At 41.7% G+C, this 25,303-nt stretch overlaps 1 protein-coding gene across 1 annotated transcript; it reads right to left on the reverse strand.

Annotated features, from left to right (window-relative positions):
- Window positions 1-9,749: 9,749 nt before the first annotated feature.
- LOC138873287 (uncharacterized) lies at window positions 9,750-11,766 on the reverse strand. Its single transcript, XM_070151734.1, has 3 exons — window positions 11,227-11,766; window positions 10,865-10,922; window positions 9,750-10,324 (listed from the first exon to the last, which is right to left on the reverse strand). The coding sequence occupies exons 1-3, from the start codon at window positions 11,764-11,766 to the stop codon at window positions 9,750-9,752; spliced, it is 1,173 nt and encodes a 390-aa protein (XP_070007835.1).
- Window positions 11,767-25,303: the final 13,537 nt, after the last annotated feature.

A 25,303-nucleotide genomic window follows, 5' to 3' on the forward strand; every position in this document is an offset into this window, starting at 1 on the left:
ACTAAGGTCAGATTTGTGTAGAGGATGTTCAGGGGGTTCTAGGGTGTTATTCTGGTGACCGACGGCGTTGATGCCACCGGGTTTCAGGCGGTGGGATTCTAGGGCGGCTAGGGTTAGGGATGTGTTTGGGAAGACGATGAACAGTGAGAGGAGGGGGGTGTTAAGTTAGGGGCCGGGGTAGGGGTTTGATCCTTAAATAGGGGTGGGGTGGATTGATCTCATCCGTTGGATCAATTAAGATGCACGGTTTAGATCAATCCACTTAACCAAACGTTGTCGTTTGGTCTAAGTTCAGGGTTAGCCTGGATCAGGTCATTGGGTCGGGTAAAGGCTATGGGTTAAGGTTTGTGGGATCTCAGCCGTTGGTTGGCTTTGATCCAACGGCCTTTGATGAGGACTACCAAACGCTATCGTTTTGGCTTGTGTAAATTGGACCGGACAGGCTGTTTGGATTGGGCTGTGGAAGGGCTTTGATTTGGGCCTGGATTTAAATCCAGGTCCGATTTTCCCATTCTATTTTATTTCATTTTCTAATTTTATTATTAATCATTAAAAAAAATCCTAAATAAAATTATAAAACAATTTTAGCCTTACACAAAATATTAATTACTTTATAACAACTATTTAACACATAGTCAAAACATTAATCACACAGTAACATATTTAAAAATAGAACGAATGCATATTTTTGTGATTTTATTTAAATTATCTTTCAAATGCATAATTAAATCCTATATGCATGCAACATGTATTTTATTTTAATTTTCATTTTATTATGACAAAGTAAACATTTACGGACATAACACAAATATTTAACACCACGCAAATTCAAGAATTACACAGTAAAAGAAATTTATTTTATTTTTTGATTTATTTTGGAGTGGTTTTCGTAAGGCAAAAATCATGTGCTCACACCAACTTGTCACGACCCCAAATCGGACACGATCGTGATAGTGCCTCTCGTGAAGACAAGGCCAGCCCAACATAATTCCCAAATTCAGTTTTAACAATTTGATAAGTCAATTTAAGTCATTTATAAGGATAAATCCCCAAGTATAGATTTAGCAAAATAAAACAAGTGCAGAAATAAATACAGCCTGACATCGGGGTGTCACTAGTCACGAGCATCTAGTAGGGTCTAAATACAACGGAAAAGTCTGAAATGTAATAATACAATCTAATGAAATCAAGAGGGAGAAAAGCAGTACTGCGAACGCCGGCAACTACCTTGCTAAACTCCGATGACTCTGCCTCTGATCAACCAATACCTTCTACCGGGTTCAGAAATACCTGAATCTGCACACAAGGTGTAGGGAGTAAAGTGAGTACTCCGACTCAGTGAGTAATAATCATAAATAAAGATTGAGTGATAGGAAATCATGAAAAGTACATCAACATGTTGTATAGAGTAGTACAAAACAAGTAAGAAAGTAATGAAGATGTGAAATCTCTTAAAGCACCTTAGATCAGTTTAAACTTCTTTAAAAATGAATTTTTAACAGTTAAGCAATTGAATGCAAGGCAATTAGAACAGATAAGCACAGAAAATCTGCCTTTCGAGCACCAATACATAGTTAAACAGGTAAATGACAGACAAATAAGATAGATAAGCACATAAAAGATTGCCCCTCGGGCACAATGTCAACAATAACAGCCCCTCGGGCTATATCTCACATCACAATGGGTACCCGCGCTCATTGGGGTGTGCAGACTCTTGGAGGGGCCCTATACGGCCCCAGCGCAATATCAAGCCATCTCGTGGCATCATCACTAGGCTCTCGGCCTTATATCAACAATCCACCTCGTGGCGTACAAATCTCAGGCCTTCGGCCTCATAATCATAATCTGTGTATCATTGTTGCGGCGTGCAGCCCGACCCAAAAGTATCCTCACAACACAGACCCTTGGCCTTACTCAGTCAAAATCACATAAGCCACTCGGGCAATAGTAAAACATGATGCTCAGCCCAAAATATATTATTTTAAATATCATTTGATTTATTAAAACAGAGTAAACATGGCTGAGTTATGAAAATAGTGAAATATAGCATGACTGAGTTCAAGTATAAAGTCAAGATAGTGAGGAAATAACAATAAAAATCCTCAAAGGGTTCAAATAGTTGGCACGAAGCCCAAATATGGCATTCAGCCCAAAACATGATGATAGCAAATAAATTTCAGTCAAATATATGGTAAAATAGTCATTTGGGACGGACTATGTCACAATCCCCAACAGTGCACGACCCCACGCTCGTCATCTAGTGTGTATGTCACCTCAATATAGCACAATGATGTGCAATCTGGGGTTTTATACATTTAGGACATTATTTAAAATCATTACTTACCTCAATCCAGTCCAAACTCTAGCCCGTGATACCTTTTCCCTCACGAACCGACATCCGAATGCTCCAAATCTAGCCATAATCAGTACATAACCATTAAAATATGCTAAAGGAACAAAGCCCACTCGAAAATATCCAATTTACATCAACAATCCCGAAATTTCTCAAACCCGGCCATGGTCCCACGCCTTGAAATCCGACAAAATTGACATCAATAGAATCCTCATCCTCCCACGAGTCTATACATATCAAGAACATCAAAATCGGACCTCAAATGGCCCCTCAAATCCCCACTCAAATGTCTCTTAATCTCAAGCCTTAATCCCTCAATTTTCTTCCTTAATTTCCACTAATACCATGATGAAACAATGGAAAAATGATCATAAACATGAGTAATGAAGCTCAGGGAACTTACCCAACCGATTCTCTTCGATTTTCCCTTGAATTCACTGCCCTAGCTCGCTTCCCGTCTTCAAAAATGGAGAACTTAGAAAAAATTCGCGAAGGAACATTATATACTTTCTGACCCAGGTATTCTCGCACCTGCTGTCCTTTTTCCGCTTCTGCAACTATTCCACCGCATCTGCGGTTTTCATTAAAATGACAATCTCCACATCTGCGATTAAAAACTCGCACATGCGCTATCGCAGGTGCGCCCACTTCACTGCTTCTGCGAATCCTAAAGAGTTTCCTCTTGGTCGCATCTGCTGCTTCCTTCAGCTTCTGCAATCATCGCACATGTGGCCTCCCAACCACAGGTGCGGTTATGATAGAAACCCAAATACTTCAGCTGCAAAACTCCATTCCAAGTTCTTCTGTCACACATCTAGAATCACCCCGAGGCCCCCGGGACCTCAACCAAAGGCACAAACAAGTCACATACCACCATTCAAACTTGTACAAATTTTCAAAACACCTCAAACATCGAATCACCCAAAATACATCGGATTCAAGCCGAAGCTTCCAAAATCTTCTGAATTACTCTTTCGATCAAAAAGTATACCAAACCATGTCCGAATGACCTGAAATTTTACATACACATCCCAAATGCCACCACGAAACTACGGCAACTTCCAGAATTCCATTACGACCCCTAAATCAAAATCTCACCTATCAACCGGAAAACGCCAAAATCTCAATTTCGCCAATTCAAGCCTAAACCTTCTACAGACCTCCAAAATGCATTCTGATCTAACTCCTAAGTCCCAAATAACCTAACGAAGCTAACCAAATCATAAAAATTCCTATCCGATATTATATACCAACTGTCAAATCTCTGTCAAACCTTTCAAATTTCAAGCTTCAAACTGAGAACTGTTCTTCCAAATTCATTCTGATTACCCTGAAAACCAAAGCCAACGATTTACATAAGTCATAATACATCACACGGGGACGTTACAACCTCAGCACCCAACAAAATTTAAAAATAATGAATACACATTCCGGTACGAATTCACCCATACAAAAATTATCAAATTCTGATACCATTTGGTCCTTCAAATCATTATTTCACATTTTGAAAGACTTTACAATTTTTCCCAAATTTTCTTTTAGATTCTCATAAATTTTAGTTTAAATCTAAGATATAATCACAAAATATAGTTGGAAATTGATTAGAAACACTTACCAATGATTTGGTATGAAAATCCTCTCTCAAAATTGTCCACTCTCGGACTTAGGGTTCAAAATATGGAAAAATAAAGCTAAGATTCGGATTGCCCAGCGTTTAGTTGGTTGCAGATGTTGGATTTCTGACACTGGGTTCGCAAATTCAAACTTGCAAAAGCAAATAATACTTCGCAAATGTGAAGCCTGAGCTACCCTGTCTCTATCTTAATTGCGATGAAATACTTCGCAAATGCGAAGAAGGGCCTTCGCAAATGTGGCCCAAATGTTCGCAATTGCGAACTTCCCTTGCCTAGATGGTTTTTGCATTTTCGAGACTGGCTTCACAAATGCGAATCCTACAAGACCCAGCCTTTTTCCAAGAGCGATTCACTGTCCGCAAAAGCGGTGGTTGCAAATGCAACCCATAACTCGCAAATGCGACATCAGACAACAGCAGATCAGAACTTTCTTCAAAACGCGTTGGAAACTCATCCGAGCCCTCGAGGCTCTAAACCAAACACCCACACAGGTCTGAACACATAACACGAACTCGATCGTGCGACCGGGGACACCAAAATAACCTCTAGAACCACGAATCGGATGCCAAAATACATGAAAATCACTATGAACTTCAAGAATTTCTAGAATTGCAACCAAGTGTCCAAACCATATTAAATCAACTCCAAACGACACTAAATTTTGCAGGCAAGTTCCAACTTTCAGAATCACATTCCAACCTAAATAATACAAAATTCAATTCTCGGTCAAACCACTCCATTTTTCAAACTTCAACGTTTCCAACTTTCGCAGAAATACCTCAAATTACCCTACGGGCCTCCAAATCCGAATCTAAACGCACGCCTAAGTCAAAAATCACCATACGAAGCTACTACATCATCCAAAACTCCTTACGGAGTCGTTTACTCAAAAGTCAAGTTCTGGTCAAATTATCACCGCTTAAGCTTCCAAAACTAGATTCCTTCTTGCAATTCGACTCCAGTTCATACGGAAACAGAATCCAAACATACATGCAAGTCGATACACATGATATGGAGCTGCTCGTGACCTCAAATTACAGAATCAGCTGCAATTGCTCAAAATGACCAGTCGGGTCGTTACATCCTCCTCCACTTAAATATACGTTCGTCCTCGAACGTGGCCAGAGTTGTTCCAAAGCCATCGAACCACTGCATGAACCCACCGTACATACACCCGGGGGTGATTCCCCATCACCCAAACCGATGTAGGAATGACAATGCAACTTTACTGAAGGTCTCACCTTATCTTCAGTCCATAACCTTAGGAGAGGACCCAAACCTCAACATCTGAAATTCATCATAGGACCTGAATCCCACATCATCACATGGTATGAACCTGAAAAAGTTGAATTGAGCAAAAAATTCCAATCCAAAATACAATTACATGTTGTTCCACACAGCTCAAATGCCCGATGCAATTCCCTCTGACCACTATATCTGCTCAAATAACATCCTGGATGCTGGAAATACACTTCACATTGAATATAACCTTGTTCCGGACCTCCACAACACTGCCCATGATAAAGCAACATGTGGAAACTCATAGCCTCCCATAAAGTCAACAAGTCAAGAAGCACTCTCGCCCGCCAAGGGCAATTACCCAAATCTTAGCAGAAACATCCTCATACTTCCAAACACTCCTCACCCCCAATACCATAGTACTAATATCAGGTCTAAGAACCTCATCTCAACCAATACAAGTAGCCCACTAACAACTCATCACAGAACCACGCAGATTCTTACACCACACAGCTCGTACACAAAACCAGCAATAACTCAATTATGCAACACAAATAAAAGGAAAGCAAGGTACAAGGATTATTTAACAAGTACAACATATGTAACAACAAAAGTACAATTTTCATTAAATAATACCACAGAGGGAAGAAAAACACCAAATAAACACAAGGAAAGGGTATCCCACATAACATCCGATGCAGCGTGCAGCCCACTCCCAAATACTCATCAAGACAAAATGCTTGGGTTTACTGATCACATGAATATTGATATCAAGCACAGCAGTGTGCATAAGTATAACTGTAGGAAAATGAATAAACATGGAAGAAAGCAAGCACGACTAAGGTGCAATGAGCAAATCAACATCACAAGGGCTATCTCGCCCGCATTGCCATAAGGCCTGAACGGAATTACAATATGCATGGAGAATAACCATACAACCTCGCAGCCCATCACAACATAAGAGAGTAGCACATAACAAAGGCTAAGGGCACAGATAATATCCATTTTGCCCGGTAACACAACCACGATGACAATCTCACATGAGCACCCAAACTTGACCTGATACAAAATGCATATTCTCATTGAGCTTTCAAATAGCCCCCAGCCTAGATCTTGATCATTTCCAAAAAGGTAAATATCCTTCAAAAAATCCACAGTAACCTATTGATAATGTATGCTATTAATTATCCCATCCTCAATGTTTCTTCACAATCCACAAACAAAAAATAGTCCACATATGGTATCTAGCCCCAAAACCTCGGGAATACCAAAATTTCCATACCTAAACTCAACTATGCAAATCAAATGGTTGATATATCACTCACGGCCCATCATTTTGTTGAAGCACCCATATAGAATTTTGGCCGCATAACAAAATTTGAACCTCAAAAGCCTTAAAACCCAATAATCACCATGCCACTAGCCACGTACCCGCAAACTAAAACTCAAGTTCCTTTCTAAAAATGCACACTCTACACATATCATATCCGACAATGACAACACTCTATTAATTTCTTATACATATTCAGGAGAAATCCACAATGTACAACATATTCCTTATGACCATAGCAGTCAACCGACTCAAGTTGTTCCCAAAACCATCGAGAACCCTCTAAATTTGACCGCCCGCAACTAAGCCATTATGACAGCATCTCCCCAACTCAACTAGGTCACATAACCCATCCAATCTAAGAGTACTACCATAAATACCGGTAGAGAATCCCCATTAAAAATGACCAATTACTTTTGTTGATATGCTGACCAAACACCACAAAGCCGACCTATTTCTTCAGATAGTCGATATGCAATAACCCCAATCAAAGCCCCAAATACAGATGACCCAAACACGAACCACGTAGCTTAGAAGCTCATAAACCACTATATTTCCTCTGAAGCACTCCGTTCTACCGCAACCACGATGCCCACGCTGAATAGACTTTATGTGAATCTGAAGTTGTTCATCTAAATCCCCTTGATGCTGAAATATAGATCAATTAATGACATACAAATACCGTTAGCCCCAACATTATCCCGTGAAAAGTGTCACGCCCCGAGCCAGGGAGCGACACCGGCACCTAGTGCCTCATATATCCTTGTTTACCACTTGCGACTAAGAGACTCTGAACATATAATGTCATACTTTGGCTATGGGCCACATTACAAGATAATGTGCAATGTGACTCGTTATCAAACTTGTGTACAATATAAATTTCGGGATATGAATTTTTCTTTATGGTTCGGTATCAAACTTGTGTAGTGACGCGATCAAGCTAAAATGAAGGAAAAGCTTAGCCTAACATACCTGGAGTAGGGGAAAATCCGTATGATATCCTTGGAAAAAGTTACACCGTACTCCCTTAAAATCGCAAGATTTTACATTGCTAAAATTCTTAAAATCTTCATTGAACTGTTGAAGATTTACGATGCTACACGATAATCTCGTTACTTCATGATAAAAATCTGATTTTTCTCCTAAGTTAATGCCTTCCTAAGAGGTTTGAGAATGAATCACTTTGTTTTGGTCTTGTATTGAAACTGTTGGAATGAAATTTTGAAAGAGTTTACAAGATGCCTAACGTTCTGTCTTAGTCTTGAAACCTTTTTGAAATGAAATTGCACGGTTTATTTTAGTCTTTAATTGAAAGACTTTGATTAGGCAAAGTCTTGGAAAAGAAACATATTGTTACTTCATGACACCTTAGCAAGGAATGATGTTACTCATTCCTTTATAACATGGCTAGCTTCCACGTGGGGTTGGGGATGGGATATTTAATCTTTATCCACTTATTAGTTAACTGAGTAGTATTTTGTTACCCGGTAATTAATCAATTACCCGCATAATTTAAAATTACTTAAAATTCTACTTATTTTTAATATACTTTATTATACTACCATGGTCATATGGTATCTTGCATGGTACTAGTTTATAATTATCGGGTATTATCACTTGATCCGCATTTTATCTCAAATTGGCCATTTTCAACGAATCTCATTTTCTCTAATTTGTGCATCCTTTATCCTTCATGACACTTATTTATCACTTGTTATAAATAGCATAAATACATTAACGTCACGATGATCTCACCCCCGAGTCTACGTTAATTAACTGAAGACGAAATTTTAACATACGAAAAACGCGAGATGTAACATCCTTCGTACATTAGACTAAAACCAACCTATACGCAACCAGAAAACTTACTATACATTAGACTAAAACAAACCTGTACGCAGCCAGAAAACTTACTATACATGCCATACAGGGCCACTGTCTATAAATAGTAGCATTTGGCTCCACACAACTGTCCATTACAAATTTTGAGAGTTAAAAATGAGAGCTTACCTGATGACCTACTGGACTGAGAGTTTATACCCTCGAGTCATATCTTCAGTTTGAAATAGGTGGGGGTATTTAGACTTCATTTCTTCCTCTGCTTCCCACGTCATCTCTTCCACCTTCTTACTTCTCCATAAAACCTTCACGGATGCTATCTCCTTATTTCGTAACTTGTGGATTTGTTGGTCTAGGATGGAAACCGAAATTTCCTGGTATAACAAGTCCTCTAGAATCTGTACATCATCTGTGGGCACCACTTGGGTAGGATCGCCAATGCACTTTTGTAACATAGATACGTGAAAAGTTGGATGAATAAAATCCAATTTCGAGGGCAATTCTAACTCATAAGCTACTTGACCCATTCTCCGAATGATCCTATAAGTCCCAATATACCGTGGTCTAAGCTTGCCTTTCTTACCAAACCTCATCACACCTTTCATAGGTGACACCTTTAAGAATACCCAGTCATTAACCTCGAACTCTAAATCTCATCGTCGCATGTCAGAATATGACTTTTGACGACTCTGAGCTATCAACAGTCGCTCCTGGATAAGCTTTACTTTTTCTATGGCCTGCTAAACCAGGTCTGGCCCATGTAACCCAGATTCTCCAACATCAAACCACCCTATAGGAGATCTGCACCTGCACTTATACAAAGCCCCATACAGAGCCATCTGGATACTGGAGTGGTAACTGTTATTATATGAAAATTCGATAAGAGGTAGATGTTCATCCCAACTTCTTTTAAAATCTAGCACACACGCTCTCAACATATCCTCGGGCGTTTGAATCGTGCGCTCAGCTTGTCCATCTGTTTGTGGATGAAAAGTTGTACTGAGATTCACCTAAGTTCCTAGACCTTTCTGAAATGATCTCCAAAAATGTGTTGTAAATTGGGCCCCACGGTCATATATAATAGATATTGGTACTCCGTGTTGTCGCATTATCTCTTTAATATAAAATTTCGCATAATCTACTACTGTATATGTAGATCTAATCGGAAGAAAATGAGTTGATTTCGTGAGACTATCGACTATCACCCATATGGAATCAAACTTACGATGGGAACGAGGTAAACCTGCAATAAAGTTCATGTTTATTGCCTCCTATTTCCATGTCGGGATCTCTATAGTCTGTATTAACCCTCGGGCTTCTGGTGCTCTATTTTCACCTGCTGGTAACTAGGGCATTAAGCGACATACTCAGCAATGTTCTTCTTCATATTGTTCCACCAATACACATTCTTAATGTCGTAATACATCTTTGTCGACCCAGGGTGAATGGAATACCATGAATAATGTGCCTCTAACATAATTCTGTCTCGTAGCCCTGCTACATATAGAACACACAAACGACCCTTGTATCTGAGAACCCCATCTCTTTTGAGTTCTAACAATGACTTTTTCTGTTGTGGAACCCGCTCTCTCAACTTGACTAACTCTGGATCTTTGTACTGCCTCTCCTTTACTTCAACTATAAGAGATGATTTTGCAGCATTTTGGAGTACAACTCCTCCATTGCCATAGTCTACTAACCGAACCCCCAAACAAGCCAATTGATGAATCTCTTTTGTTAATTGTCTTTTCTCGGCCTCTACATGTGCTACGCTGCCCATAGATTGACGACCTAAGGCATCTGCTATAACATTAGCTTTCCCTAGATGGTAGAGAATGTTAACATCGTAATCTTTCAATAACTCAAGCCATCGCCTCTGTTTCAAATTCAACTCTTTTTGCTTGAAGATATATTGCAGGCTTTTATGATCTGTGAACAAATCAACATGAATGCCATATAAAAAACGCCACTGTATCTTAAGTGCATGGACAACCATAGCTAATTCGAGGTCGTGGGTTGGATAATTTGGTCATGCTTCTTTAACTACCGTGAAGCATACACAATTACTTTCTCATGTTGCATCAGGACACATCCTAACCCGACACCTGAGGCATCACAATACATGGCATAACCATCTGGACCTTTTGGAAGTGCTAGAACTGGCGCTGTGGTCAACCTATTCTTAAGCTATTGGAAACTCTGCTCACAAGCCTCTGTCCACTAAAACTTAGTCGCTTTCTATGCCAGCTTTGTTAATGGTGCTGAAAGAGAAGAAAAGCCCTATACAAACCTCCGATAATATCCTACTAACCTTTGAAAGCTACGAATATTTGTCAAAGTGGTAGGTCTAGATTAGGATTTCACAGCCTCAATCTTCTGGGTGTCTACTTTTATACCTCCGTCGAGTACAATATGCCCAAGAATGCTATGAGTTTTAACCAGAACTTACACTTAGAAAACTTAACATACAATTTATTATCGTAGAGAGTTTGGAGTACTGCTCGCAAGTGATCCACATGCTCATCCTCTGAACATAGATAAACCAGAATATCATCAATAAATACTATCACGAACAGATCCAAATATGGCTGGAATAGGCTATTCATCAAGTCTATAAATATGGCAGGTGCATTCGTCAACCCGAAGAACATAACAAGGAACTCAAAGTGGCCATATCAGGTCCTAAAGGCTGTCTTTGGAATATCTTTCTCCCGAACTCTGACCTGGTGGTAACCCGACCTCAAATCTATCTTTGAAAAGCATCTAGCTCCCTGCAACTGATCAAACAAGTCATCTATCCTTGGAAGGGGATACTTATTCTTAATAGTTACCTTGTTTAGTTGCTTGTAATCAATACAAATCATTGGCGAGCCATCTTTCTTCCATACAAACAATACTGATGCACCCCAATATAAGGTATTGGGTCTGATGAAACCATTCTCTAGTAAATCGTTTAACTGCTCCTTCAACTCCTTTAATTTGGCAGGTGCCATTCTATACGGAGGGATGTATATTGGTTGCATTCCTGGAAGAAAATTGATGCAAAAATCAATCTCTCGCTCTAGAGGAATACCTGGAAGTTCATCTGGAAATACATCTGCATACTCTTTGACTACTAGAATAAACTGAAGTGTAGGTATCTCAGCATTCGCATCTTTAATTTGCACAATATGATAAATGCACCCTTTTGCGATCATTTTCCTCACATTTAGATAGGAAATAAACCTACCTATAGGTGTCGCTGTATTACCTACCCATTCAAGGACTGGCTCACTTGGAAAATGAAATCTGGCTGTCTTTGCTAGACAATCAACTATGGCATAACAAGCTGTCAACCAGTCCATGCCCATGATGGTATCAAAATCCAACATCTCTAGCTCAATTAGGTCGGCTGAGGTCTGACGACCACAAACTAATATCGTACAACCTTGATAAATATGTCTAGCGATAATCAATTCTCTCAGTAGTGTAGATACCGCAAAAGGATCACATAGTATTTCAGGCACTATACCAAATTTCCGCGCGACAAATGGGGTAATACATAATAAAGTAGATCCTGGGTCTATCAAGGTATAAGCATCGTGAGAACAAATGGTCAACATACCTATCACAACGTTTGGTGAGGACTCTTGGTCCTGTCGACCAGCTAGCGCATAGATATGATTCTAGTTACCACCTGAGCTAGACCCTCTGCCTCAACCTCTACCAGCCGAAGGGTGAGACTCGTGCCCTGAAGGATGCACGGACATAGCCGATCATGTTACTGAATTCGTTGGTTGTGCCATACCCCAGAATCTCTATTTGAGCAATCTCCCATCATATGCCCTAGATGTCTACATGTATAACAAGCATCATAACTAGCTCGGCATTGGCCCAAGTGTCCTCTACCACAGATGGCACACCGCGGCGGGATTGACCATGTTTTCCCCGAATGTCGTTGTCTCTGCAAACCAGACGCATGGGAGCTTTCACCTGGTCCTGACTAAGTATAGCGGTCATACTTGTAGCCCTGTAGCTGAGGTGGCGGAGGTCTAGGTGGTCATTCGAAGTACTGGGTCCTGTAACTACCCTAAGACTGCTTATGAGACCTGAAAAATCTCGTCCATTTACACTGCCCTAACTCAGTCCTCTCCACACCCTACTACTGATGCCTACCCCTTTCTATATTCTAGGCAAATGCAAGAATCCGGGAGATATCCATACTATCCTGCAATGCAGCGGTAGCACATGCCTCAATCAACTCTAGGGCCAACCGTGCTATAAACCTGCGGATTTTATCCCGCATAGTAGCAACTATGGACGGTGCATATCTGGCCAATGAGTCAAAACAGAGACTATATTCTCGAACAATCATATTGCCCTGCTTGAGGACTAGAAACTGATCGAGTCGGGCCTGTAGGATCTCTCGTGGTAAGTTCTGGTCAAGGAAGGCATCTGAAAAATTCTCCTAAATAGCAGGAGGTGCATCACATCCCCTGGACCTTTCCCATCCCTCATACGAATGGATGGCTATATCTCAGAGTCGAAAAGCTGCTAACTCAACCACCTCTTTCTCCATGGAATGCATAACCCAAAAGATCCTATGAAGCTAATCTATGAAATCCTACGGTCCTCCCTCTAATCTGTCCCCGTGAACTCTGTGGGATTCAAAGTAATAAACTCTTGGATCGTTGGACTCTCAGATCCCTCAGAAGGTTGTGCACTAGCGGATGCCCTAGCCTATTGCAGGGTAGCTACCAACTGTGCCAACAAATGCACCGCACTCCTCAAGTCCTGATCTGATGGAAGCGGAGAGGGAACTGGATGTGCGGTCTCCCTAGGAATCTCCTCAGGTGGTGGAGGAGTTGGTAATCGCTGGGTAGGGGTCTCTCCCTGCGACTCCGATTGGGCCCCATCTACTGGGGGTACCCTGCTAGTCCCCTCACCTACTGTTGTTTCTCTCCTCTAGCTAGTCGTAGTCTTCCTAGTTACCGTCATCTGTGCATGTAAACGCCAACACATAAGTTTGATGTGACAACCCGGCTGGTCGTCTTAAGAATTATGTGTTGATCCCCTATTAACTGATTTTTCCAAGTTTATAACTGCTAATTTAATTTGCCGGGATGTTCGATTATGAGTTTCGGAGAGTTTAGGACAGTTAGTCCCTAAATAAGAGTTTAAGTGTTGGAGAGTTGACCGTAGTTGGAATAGTGTAAAGACTGCCTCGGAATGGAAATACAATGGTTCTGTTAGCTCCATTGGGTGATTTTGGGATTAGGGGTGTGTTCGGATTGTGTTTTGGATGACCGTACCTAATTTAGGCTTGAAATGGCGAAAGTTAAATTTTTGAAGTTTCTGGTTCGATAGTGAGATTTTGATCCGAGGGTCAGAATGGAATTTCGGAAGTTGGAGTAGCTCTGTAGTGTTGAATGTGTCGATTGTGCAAAATTTCAGGTCATTCGAACGAGGTTTGGTAGACATTTTGATCGAAAGCGTATTTTTTGAGTTTTTGGAATTCGTATGCTTGAATTCGATGAGAAATAGGTTTTTTGATGTTGTTTTTGGGTTCTGAAGGTTGGAACAAGTTCGAATGAGGTTATAGGATATGTTTCTATGTTTGGTTAAGGTCTCGGGGGCTTCGGGTGAGTTTCGGGTGGTTTACCGGACCATTTCTTGATGTTTGAATTGCAGAAAAACTGTTGGTGTGTTGCAGACCAGTAGTTCTTCGCGTTTTCGACTAGCCATTGCGTTCCCAAAGGAATAGGAAGTGGAGTTGAAGTTTTGGCCTTCACGTTCGCGAGGGAGGTCCCGCGTCCGCGAAGGGCTGGGGTCTTGATCTACGCGTTCGCGAGAAGGGGGCCACGTTTGCGATGGGCTGGGAGCTGAGCCTTCGTGTTCGCAAGGAAGGGGACGCGTTTGCGAATAAGGAAAAATGGTCAATATCAATTTGTGCTTTGCGAACGCGAAGGTTTTACCGCGTTCGCGATTAAGGGAATCCATGAACAGATTTTTATAATCCAAAATCGAAGGTTTGAGCCATAATTTATATTTTGGACTTGGGAGCTCGGGAGATTGCAATTTTTGAAGAGATTTTCACCTGAGCGATTTGGGTAAATAATTCCTATTCGGTTTAGACTAATTTCCATGAATCTACACTTAAATATATTATTTAATTTTGAAATTTGTATGAAAATTGGGGAAAAGTTCTTAGACCAAGAAATTGAGTTTTGATTGGGGGTTTGACATCAGATTTGGATAATTTTGGTATGGTTAGACTCATGAGAGTGTGAGGATTCTGAAACTATAAATTATACCTAATTTCGAGATGTGGGCTCGAGAGGCGTTTTGGTTATTTTACCTAATTTCGCGTATTAGCTTAGAATTTAATTGTAGAATCAGTTACTTGAAATGTTATTTATATTATGCGATTGAATTGAATAAATTTGGGCCATTTGGAGTCGAGTACTCATGTCAAGAGCGTGGTTTCAGGTTGATTTGAGCTAGTTCGAGGTAAGTGGCTCGTCTAACCTTATGTGGGAGACCTTCCCCTTAGGAAATGATATATTTGATAACTGAAATGCCTTGTACGCGAGGTGATGAGCGCGTACTTGAGCTAATTGTTGAAAATCCGGTTTTTCCTTAAGTATTTAAATTGAGTTCTTTTTTCGGTTTTATTCTACTTGCGAATTTAGCCTATTGCTAGTTTAGAAAAACATGTTCAGTTGACTTAATTTCCTATTTGCTTAAACTGCCTTAATTGCATTACATAAAGCATGTTAGGCTAGAATTAACTATTTATTTGGAACGAAATTTAGCTTAATTGGGTATTCTTGTGTTGCTGTTGTATATTTTTACTTTGGGACTACGGGACGGCATCCCGGGAGATCCCTTGTACGTTTTATGATCTGAATTGAGGTGAGGGATACCAAGAGATTCCTGACACATATATTGAGGATACCAAGAGATCCTCGGGATACCGAGAGATTCCTAGCATATATTGAGGATACCAAGAGATCCTCGGGATACCGGGAGATCCCTCTCATATATTGAGGATACCAAGAGATCCTCGGGATACTGAGAGATCCCTAGCATATATTGAGGATACCAAGAGATCCTCGGGATACCAAGAGATCCCTTACAGATATTGAGGATACCAAGAGATCCTTGGGATACCAAGAGATCTCCAGTTATCATCCTTGTTATGAGTGGTACTTCCTTGTGGTTTGCCTTCATCTCTATTTCCGTTATTGTACTCTTATTAGCCTGTATAGATTCTTAATTGCACTGCTTATCTTATCTTGTAATCTTTATATTTTATTTAACCTCAGTAGGGCCCTGACCTTCCTCGTCACTACCCAACCGAGGTTAGGCTTGACACTTACTGAGTACTGTTGTGGTGTACTCATGCCCTTTCTGCGCATATTTTTCATGTAAAGATCCAAGTACTGCTACTCAGGCCTCTCATCCTTGAGGAGGCAACTGCTCTAGAGACTTCGAGGTACATCTGATGCATCCATAGACCGAGAAGTCCCTTTCTATTCCTGCTTTTAGTATTTAGCCCTTCTGTATTTTTCTATTCTTATTAGACATTCCGGAGTTAGAGCTATGTAGTATTGATCTTAGCTTGTGATTCATGGGTTTTCGGGTGTTGTATTTATGTATTGGTATTGAGAGTTAAACATGGTGTAAGCCGAGCGGCACATTTAAACAATGTTACTACTTTATTTCTATTTTAAATTGTTTTACTTCCGCAAATTTTTTTTTCTTCTCCAATTATGGTTAGCTAGTCGTAGAGAGTAGGAGTTGTCATGATGGTTCACAGAGGGCAAATCGAGGTCATAACAAGTTGGTATCAGAGCTCTAGGTTCATAGGAGTCATGGATCACAAGCTAGTTTATTAGAGTCTCATTGATCGGTACTGAGACGTCTGTACTTATCTACAAAAGGCTATGTAACTATTAGAAAAATTCCACTTCATTTGATTTTCTTATCGTTCGATATTTTAACATCACAATTCTAAACTTTTGTCTTCTATTCTCTCACAGATGGTAAGGACACGCGCTACCCGAGACGATCAGGCACCCGCGCCCCCTACTGTAGCCATCACAGGCTGGGGTAGAGGCTGAGGACGCTCACGTAGTGCAGCTAGAGCACCTGCACAAGCTGTCGCTGAGGTACCACCAGCAGTTCCAGCCAGAGTCCAGGCGCTTGACACGCCTACTACTACCACTACTCCAGCCCTTTAGGAGACTTATGCACAATTCATGAGAATGTACACCACTCTGGCTCAAACAGGGTTGTTTCCCCTTGCTACAGCCACATCTCAGGCTAGGGCAGGAGCACAGACTTCCACTGCCTGCACTCCTGAGTAGCAAGTGCATGTTAAGCAAGTCCACGAGATTATTCCTGTACCACCTGTAGTGCCAGTTCAACCCGAGGATAGGGCAGCGACTTCCGAGGAGGAGCAACTGAGGCTTGAAAGGTTCAAGAAGTACAAGCCTCCTATATTCAGTGGTCTAGCATCGGAGGATGATCTGGGATTTCTAGATGAGAGTTACTGCATTCTCCGTACCATGGGTATATTAGGATCGAGCGGGGTTTCCTTCACTACTTTCCAGCTTCGAGGAGCTGACTATGAGTGGTGGCGCACCTATGAGTTAGATAGTCCGGATGTGGCTGCTTCACTGACTTGGACTGAGTTTCCAGATCTGTTCCTGAGAGACTATGTTCCTCATAGCCTCAGGGATACATGGCACGCAGAATTTGAGCATTTGCGCCAAGGTGCTATTACTGTCTCAGAGTATATTGTCAGTTACACTAGTTTGGATAGTCATGCACCAGCCTTGGTTTCTACTGTTCGCGAGAGAGTTCGCCAGATTATTGAGGGCCTTATTCCCAACATCAGGTCTAGCATGGCTCGTGATTTGGAGATGGATATTTCTTATCAGCAGGTGGTGACCATTGCTAGGAGGATTGAGGGTATGCATGCTCAGGAGAGAGAGGAGAGGGAGGCCAAGAGGTCTCGAGAGTTGGGCAACTATTCTGGTGCCCGTACCCCAGCTGTAGGTCATCATGGTAGGGGTTATATGAGTCATCCTGTTCATTCAGCTCTTCCAGCAGCCAGTAGTGCTCCAGCTCCTCCTAGGCCTCAGGAGCCTTATTACGCACCTCCGGTTTCTAGCGTGCCTCCTACGCGGGGTGCTTTCAAAGGTCAGTCCAGCAGACCTGGTCTGAGCCAGTCACAGCCGCCATATCCTCCTAGAGCTTGTTTTGAATGTGGTGACACATTCCACATGGTGAGGTATTGCCCTAGACTTGGGAGGAGTGCACCTCCACAGACTTCTTAGCCACAGCGTGCCTCATATAGTTCTCAGGATATGATTACAGCTCCAGTCACTACCCCACCTGCTTAGCCAGCTAGAGGTGGAGGTCGAGGAGGTAGAAGTTTCCCTAGAGGGGGAGGCTAGGCTAGATACCATGCCCTTCATGCCCGTACCGAGGCTATCGATTCCAATTCTGTCATCACATGTATTATATTGGTTTGCCACAAAGATGCATCAGTTCTATTCGATCTAGGCTCATTCTTATGTATCTTCTTATTTTGCTCTGCATTTGAGTGTATCTCGGGATTCTTTGAGTTCCCCTATTTATGTTTCTACTATTGTGGGAGATTCTCTTGTTGTGGACCGCATCTATCGGTCGTGTTTTGTTGCTCTTAGTGGTTTTGAGACCAGAGCTGATCAATTGTTACTCAGCATGGTTGATTTTGATATTATCTTGGGCATAGACTGGTTGTTGTCCCATCATGATATTCTTGATTGTCATGCCAAAACCGTGATGTTGGCTATGCCAAGTGTACCGCGTGTTGAGTGGAGGGGTACTTTATATTACACTCCTAGTAGAGTTATTTCTTTTCTTAAAGCTCAGCGTATGGTTGAGAAGGGGTGTGACGCGTATTTAGCTTATGTGAGAGATGTTAGTATTGATACCCCTTTAATTGATTCAGTCCTAGGAGTACGAGATTTTCCCGATGTGTTTCCAGTTGATCTTCCAGGCATGCCGCCTAATAAAGATATTGATTTTGGCATTGATCTGTTGCCGGGAACTCAGCCTATTTCTATTCCTCCATATCGTATGGATCCTCCTGAGTTGAAGGAGTTGAAGGATCAGTTATAGGAATTGCTTGATAAGGGTTATATTCGGCCCAGTGTATCGCCTTGGGGTGCTCCTATTTTATTTATAAAGAAAAAGGATGGTTCTATGCATATGTGTATTGATTATTGCCAATTCAACAATGTTACAGTGAAGAACCGCTATTCTTTGCCTCGTATTGATCATCTATTTGACCAGCTTCAGGGCGCACAAGTGTTTTCTAAGATTGATTTGCGCTCAGGTTACCATTAGTTGAAGATTCAGGAGCTAGATATCCCGAAGACTGCTTTCAAGACTCGGTATGGTCATTACGAGTTCCTTGTTATGTCATTTGGGCTGACCAATGCCCCAGCAGCCTTTATGCATTTGATGCACAGTGTGTTCCGGCCTTATCGTGACTCGTTCGTCATTGTCTTTATTAATGATATTCTAGTGTATTCCCGGAGTTAGGAAGATCATGAGCAGCACCCAAGGACTGTGCTTCAGACTCTGAGAGAGAAGAAGTTATACGTTAAGTTCTCGAAATGTGAGTTTTGGTTAGATTCAGTGGCATTCTTAGGCCATGTGGTATCGAGTGAGGGTATTCAGGTAGATACAAAGAAGATAGAGGCCGTGTAGAGTTAGCCCAGGGCATCCTCATCTACATAGATCTGTAGTTTCCTTGGCTTGGCGGGTTACTACCGTCATTTTGTGAGGGATTTTTATCGATTGCAGCCCCTATGACCAGACTGACCCAGAAGGGTGCTCCATTCTAGTGGATGAAGGAGTGTGAGGCGAGCTTTCAGAAGCTCAAGATAGCTTTGACTACAGCCCCAGTTTTGATATTTCCTACAGGCTTAAGGTCTTATACGGTCTATTGCGATGCCTCGCGGGTTGGCCTCGGAGCGGGGTTGATGCAAGACGGTAGGGTGATTGCCTACGCGTCCATATAGTTGAAGATACATGAGAAGAACTACCCTGTTAATGACCTTGAGTTTGCTGCCATTCTTCACGCCCTGAAGATTTGGTGCCATTATTTATACGAGGTTCCCTGTGAGATTTATACTGATCATCAAAACTTACGGCACTTGTTCAAGCAAAAAGATCTAAATTTGCACCAGAGGAGGTGGTTAGAGTTGCTGAAGGACTATGACATCACTATTTTATATCATCCAGGCAAGGTCAATGTGGTGGCTGATACTTTGAGTCGTCAGACATAGAGTTTGGCTTATTTATCAGCATCGGAGAGGCCTATGGCGATGGATGTTCAGGCTTTAGCCAACAAATTTGTGATATTGGATCTTTTGGAGCCCAGTTAGGTTCTAGCTTACGTGGTTTCTCGGTCTTCCTTATTTGATTGTATTAGGGAGCGGCAGTATGATGACCCTCATTTGCTTGTCCTCAAGGATAAGGTTCAGCACGGTGATGCCAGAGATGTGACTATTGGTGATGATGGGGTATTGAGGATGCAGGGTCGAATTTGTGTACCCAATGTTGATGGGCTTCGAGAGTTGATTCTAGAGGAGGCCCATAGTTCACGGTATTCCATCCATTCGGGTGCCCAAAGATGTATCAGGATTTGAGATAGCACTACTGGTGGAGGCGGATGAATAAGGATATAGTTGGATTTGTAGCTCGGTGCCTCAACTGTTAGCAGGTGAAGTATGAGCACCAGAGATCGAGTGGGTTGCTTCAGCAGATAGAGATTCCAGAGTGGAAGTGGGAGCAGATCACCATGGACTTTGTAGTTGGGCTCCCAAGGACTTTGAGAAAGTTCGATGCTATTTGGGTAATTGTGGATCGGCTGACCAAGTCTGCTCATTTCTTTCCTGTGTGTACTACTTATTCTTTAGAGCAGTTAGCGGAGATTTATATCTGGGAGATTATTTGTCTGCATGGTATTCCAGTGTCCATCATCTCAGATAGGGGTACTCAGTTTACATCACGGTTCTGGAGGGCCGGTCAGTATGAGTTGGGTACTTGGGTGGAGTTGAGTATAACATTTCACCCTCAGACGGACAGACAGTTCTAGCGCACTATTCAGATTCTTGAGGATATGCTCTGTGCGTGTGTGATTGAGTTTGGAGGGTCTTGGGATCAGTTCTTTCCATTGACGGAGTTTGCTTACAACAACAGCTATCAGTCCAGTATTCAGATGGCACCGTTTGAGGCTTTATATGGAAGACGGTGTAGATCCCCGGTAGGCTGGTTTTAGTCGGGTGAGGCCAGATTATTGGGCACAGACTTGGTTGAGGATACTTTGGAGAAGGTCAAGGTGATTTAGGATAAACTCCATACAGCCTAGTCCAGACAGAAGAGTTACGTGGATCGGAAGGTTCGTGATGTTTCCTATATAGTTGGAGAGCGGGTTCTGCTTCAGGTTTCGCCTATGAAGGGCGTTATGAGATTCGGGAAGAAAGAAAACTTGAGTCCGAGATTTATTGGCCTTTTTGAGATATTGAAGAGTATTGGGAAGGCTGCTTATGAGCTTGTCTTACCTCCCAGCTTGGCCGGAGTTCATCCGGTATTCCATGTTTCGATGCTCCGGAGGTATCTCGGTGATCTGTCGCACGTGTTGGATTTCAGTTCACTCCAGTTAGTCAAGGATCTATCTTATGTTGAGGAGCCAGTGGCAATATTGGACAGGCAGGTTAGAAAGTTGAGGTCAAAGAACATTGCATCCGTGAAAGTTCAGTGGCGGGGCCAGCCGGTCGAGGAGGCGACCCGGGAGATCGAACAGGATATGCGCAGTTGATACCCTCATCTTTTCACTACTTCAGGTATGTCTTTATGCTTGTTCGAGGACGAACGAATGTTTAAGTGTAGGAGGATGTGACGACCCGACCGGTCGTCTTAAGAATTTATGCCCCAATCCCCTATTAAATACTTTCCCAAGTTTATTTCTGCTAATTTTATTTGTCGGGATGTTCGGTTTTTAGTTTTGGAGAGTTTCGGGACACTTAGTCCCTAAATGAGAGCTTAAGTGTTGGAGAGTTGACCGTAGTTTGAATAGTGTGAAGACGACCTGGGAATGGAAATCTGATGGTTCCGTTAGCTCCGTTGGGTGATTTTGGGCTTAGGGGTGTGTTCGGATTGTGCTTTGGAGGTCCGTAGCTAATTTAGGCTTGAAATGCCGAAAGTTGAATTTTTGAAGTTTCCGGTTTGATAGCGAGATTTTGATCTGAGGGTCGGAATGGAATTCTGGAAGTTGGAGTAGCTCTGTAATGTGACATGTGTGCAAAATTTCAGGTCATTCGGACGAGGTTTGATAGACTTTTTGATCGAAGGCATATTTTTAGAGTTTTTGGAATTCTTAGGCTTGAATCCGATGAGAAATAGGTGTTTTGATGTTGTTTTGTGCGTTCCGAAGGTTGGAACAAGTTCGAATGAGGTTATATGATATGTTGGTATGTTTGGTTGAGGTCCCGGGGGCCTCGGGTGAGTTTTGGGTGGTTAACCGCACCATTTCTTGATGTTTGAATTGCAGAAAAACTGCTGGTGTGTTGCAGACTAGTTGTTCTTCGCGCTCGTGATTATCCATCACGTTCGCGAAGGGATAGGAAGTGGAGCTGAAGGTTTGGCCTTCGCGTTCGCGAAGGGCTGGGGTCTTGATCTACGTGTTCGCGAGAAGGGGGTCACATTCGCGATGGGTTGGGAGCTGAGCCTTCGTGTTCGCAAAGAAGGGGATGCGTTCGCGAAGAAGGAAAAATGCTCAACGTCAATTTGTGCTTCGCAAACGCGAAGGTTTGACCGCGTTCGCGATTAAGGGAATCCCTGGGCAGATTTTTAAGACCCAAAATCGAGGGTTTGAGCCATAATTCATATTTTGGACTTGGAAGCCCGGGAGATTGCGATTTTTGAAGAGATTTTCACCTGGGCAATTTGGTTAAGTAATTTCTACTCGGTTTAAACTAATTTCCATGAATCTACACTTACATCCATCCTTTAATTTCGAAATTTGTATGAAAATTGGGGAAAGGTTCTTAGACCAAGAAATTGAGTTTTGATTGGGGATTTGACATCAGATTTGGATAATTTTGGTATGGTTAGACTGGTGAGAGTGTGAGGATTCTGAAACTATAAATTTTACCCGATTTTGAGATGTGGTCCTGAGGGGCATTTTGGTTATTTTACCTAATTTTGCGTATTAGCTTAGAATTTAATTGTAGAATCAGTTACTTGAAGTGTTATTTACATTATGTGATTGAATTGAATAGATTTAGGTCATTTGGAGTCGAGTACTCGTCGCAAGAGCGTGGTTTCGGGTTGATTTGAGCTGGTTCGAGGTTAATGGCTTGTCTAATCTTGTGTGGGGGACCTTCCCCTTAGGATATGATATATTTGATAACTGAAATGCCTTGTACGCGAGGTGACGAGCGCGTATTTGAGCTAATTATTGAAAATCCGGTTTTTCCTTAAGTATTTAAATTGAGTTCTTTTTCCGGTTTTATTCTACTTACGAATTTAGCATGTTGCTAGTTTAGAAAAGCATATTTAGTTGACTTAATTACCTATTTGCTTAAACTGCCTTAATTGCAATACGTGAAGGAAGTTAGGCTAGAATTAACTGTTTATTTGGTACGAAATTTAGCTTAATTGGGTATTCTTGTGTTGCTGCTGTGTGTTTTTACTTTGGGACTATGGGACGGCATCCCGGGAGATTCCCTGTATGTATTTATGATCTGAACTGAGGTGCGGGATACCAAGAGATCCCTGACACGTATATTGAGGATACCAAGAGATCCTCAAGATACCGAGAGATCCCTAACATGTATTGAGGATACCAAGAGATCATCGGGATACCGGGAGATCCCTAGCATATATTGAGGATACCAAGAGATCCTCGGGATATAGGGAGATCCCTAGCATATATTGAGGATACCAATAGATCATCGGGATACCAAGAGATCCCTAGCACATATTGAGGATACCAAGAGATCCTCGGGATACCAAGAGATCTCCGGTTATCATCCTTGTTATGAGTGGTACTTCCTTGTGGTTTGCCTTCATCTCTGTTTCTGTTATTGGACTCTTATTAGCCTCTATAGATTCTTACTCTTATTATCCTGTCATATTTATATTTTATTTAACCTCAGTAGGGCACTGACCTTCCTCATTACTACCCAACCGAGGTTAGGCTTGGTACTTACTGAGTACCGTTGTGGTGTACTTATGCCCCTTCTGCGCATGTTTTTCATGTTCAAATCAAGGTACCACTACTCAGGCCTATCATCCTTGAGGAAGCAACTGCTCTAGAGACTTCGAGGTATATCTGCCACGTTCGCAGATCGAGAAGTCCCTTTCTATTCGTGCTTTTAGTATTTAGCCCTTCTATATTTTTTTGTTCTTATTAGACATTCCGGAGTTAAAGCTATGTAGTATTGATCTTAGCTTGTGATTTGTGGGTTTTCGGGTCTTGGATTTATGTATTAGTATTGAGAGTTAAACATGGTGTAAGCCAAGCGGCACATTTAAACACTCTTGCTACTTTATTTCTATTTTAAATTATTTTATTTCCGAAAATTTTGGTTTTTCTTCTGCAAATTAGGCTTACCTAGTCGTAGAGACTAGGTGCCGTCACGATGGTTCACGAAGGGTGAACCGAGGTCGTGACATTTAACTCAAATCTCCTATAACTCAGTGTTATAGCACAATTTAGATTTGAAAGAAGGGTAACCAACTCCTAAATGTCATGTAGTCCCCTGCTTATATAATATGGTATACCACATATCTATAAATAAGACCCTACTAGACACAGCTTGTAGACTCCCTAAGACAAGACTGCTCTGATACTACTTTTGTCACGCCCCGAGCCCGGGGGCGAGACCGCCACCTAGTGCCTCATATATCCTTGCGTACCACTTTTGACTAAGAGACTCTGAAGAATGTAATGTCATACTTTGGCTATGTGCCACATTACAAGATAATGTGCGATGAAAAATATAAAACTAAATGGAGACTAACACTGACTAATGTCAACATAAAGCTAGGCCGGCAAGGCCGTCATAATTACTACAACTGACAGGCCAATAAAATATACGTACAGGGCCTACAAGCCCAACATACTGCACTAACTGACAGGATATATCCACAAGCCTCTACTGATAGATGTATTGTGATCGGAACAGGGCCCCGACCTACCCATAACCTATCTACATATAAACACAAGATATACACCACACTGCTAGACCCGGTAACTCCAAAAGAAGGGGAGCTTACTGATAAAGCTGAACTCGGACCCATCTGTCTGTCTGAACCTGCACGCATGAAATGCAGTGCCCCCAGAAAGGGACGTCAGTACGAAATTATGTACCGAGTATGTAAGGCAATATACTGACAGCTAAAACAGAACTGATGATATAATAACTGAAAGCAACTGGGGATCAAAGATAATCTGAAGATATGCTCATCAGCTGATACTGACTCAACTCTCTCAATATAGTGAGTAAAATAGTTGTCTGGCCCTATAAGGCTCGGTATACATATATATCTGCTCTACCCTAGTAGGCTCGCTCATAGGCGCTCGGCTATATTAGGCTTTGTATCTTGACCAACTGGGCTCGCTCATAGGCACTCGGCCACAACAGGCTCGGTATATAACTTACCATCTGATTAGAGGTTGCTCAATAGGGGCCTGCCCATCCATTATAGCTCGATGATAATGAAATACTTTTAATACTATATATATAAATTCTCTTCTCTCTTGACTGGAAGAAGAAAATACTCAATTGAATATGAAGTCCCAATAAGGAGAATATTGTAACTTACAAAACTAGGAAAATATACGTAATTTGCGAG

The sequence above is a fragment of the Nicotiana sylvestris genome, chromosome 7 (genome assembly GCF_000393655.2).
Source record: "Nicotiana sylvestris chromosome 7, ASM39365v2, whole genome shotgun sequence".
Taxonomy (NCBI): Eukaryota; Viridiplantae; Streptophyta; class Magnoliopsida; order Solanales; family Solanaceae; genus Nicotiana; species Nicotiana sylvestris.

Excerpts from the sequence above, each read along its gene's own strand:
- LOC138873287 (XM_070151734.1), bottom strand. The coding sequence starts at position 11,766 with ATGTTGGATTTTGATACCATCATGGGCATGGACTGGTTGACAGCTTGT. Across the intron at positions 10,923-11,226 it reads ATTACAAGCAACTAAACAAG|AGGATGAGCATGTGGATCAC; the intron begins GTAACTATTAAG and ends ATCTATGTTCAG. Across the intron at positions 10,325-10,864 it reads ACTCTCTACGATAATAAATT|ATCATAAAAGCCTGCAATAT; the intron begins GTATGTTAAGTT and ends ATTTGTTCACAG.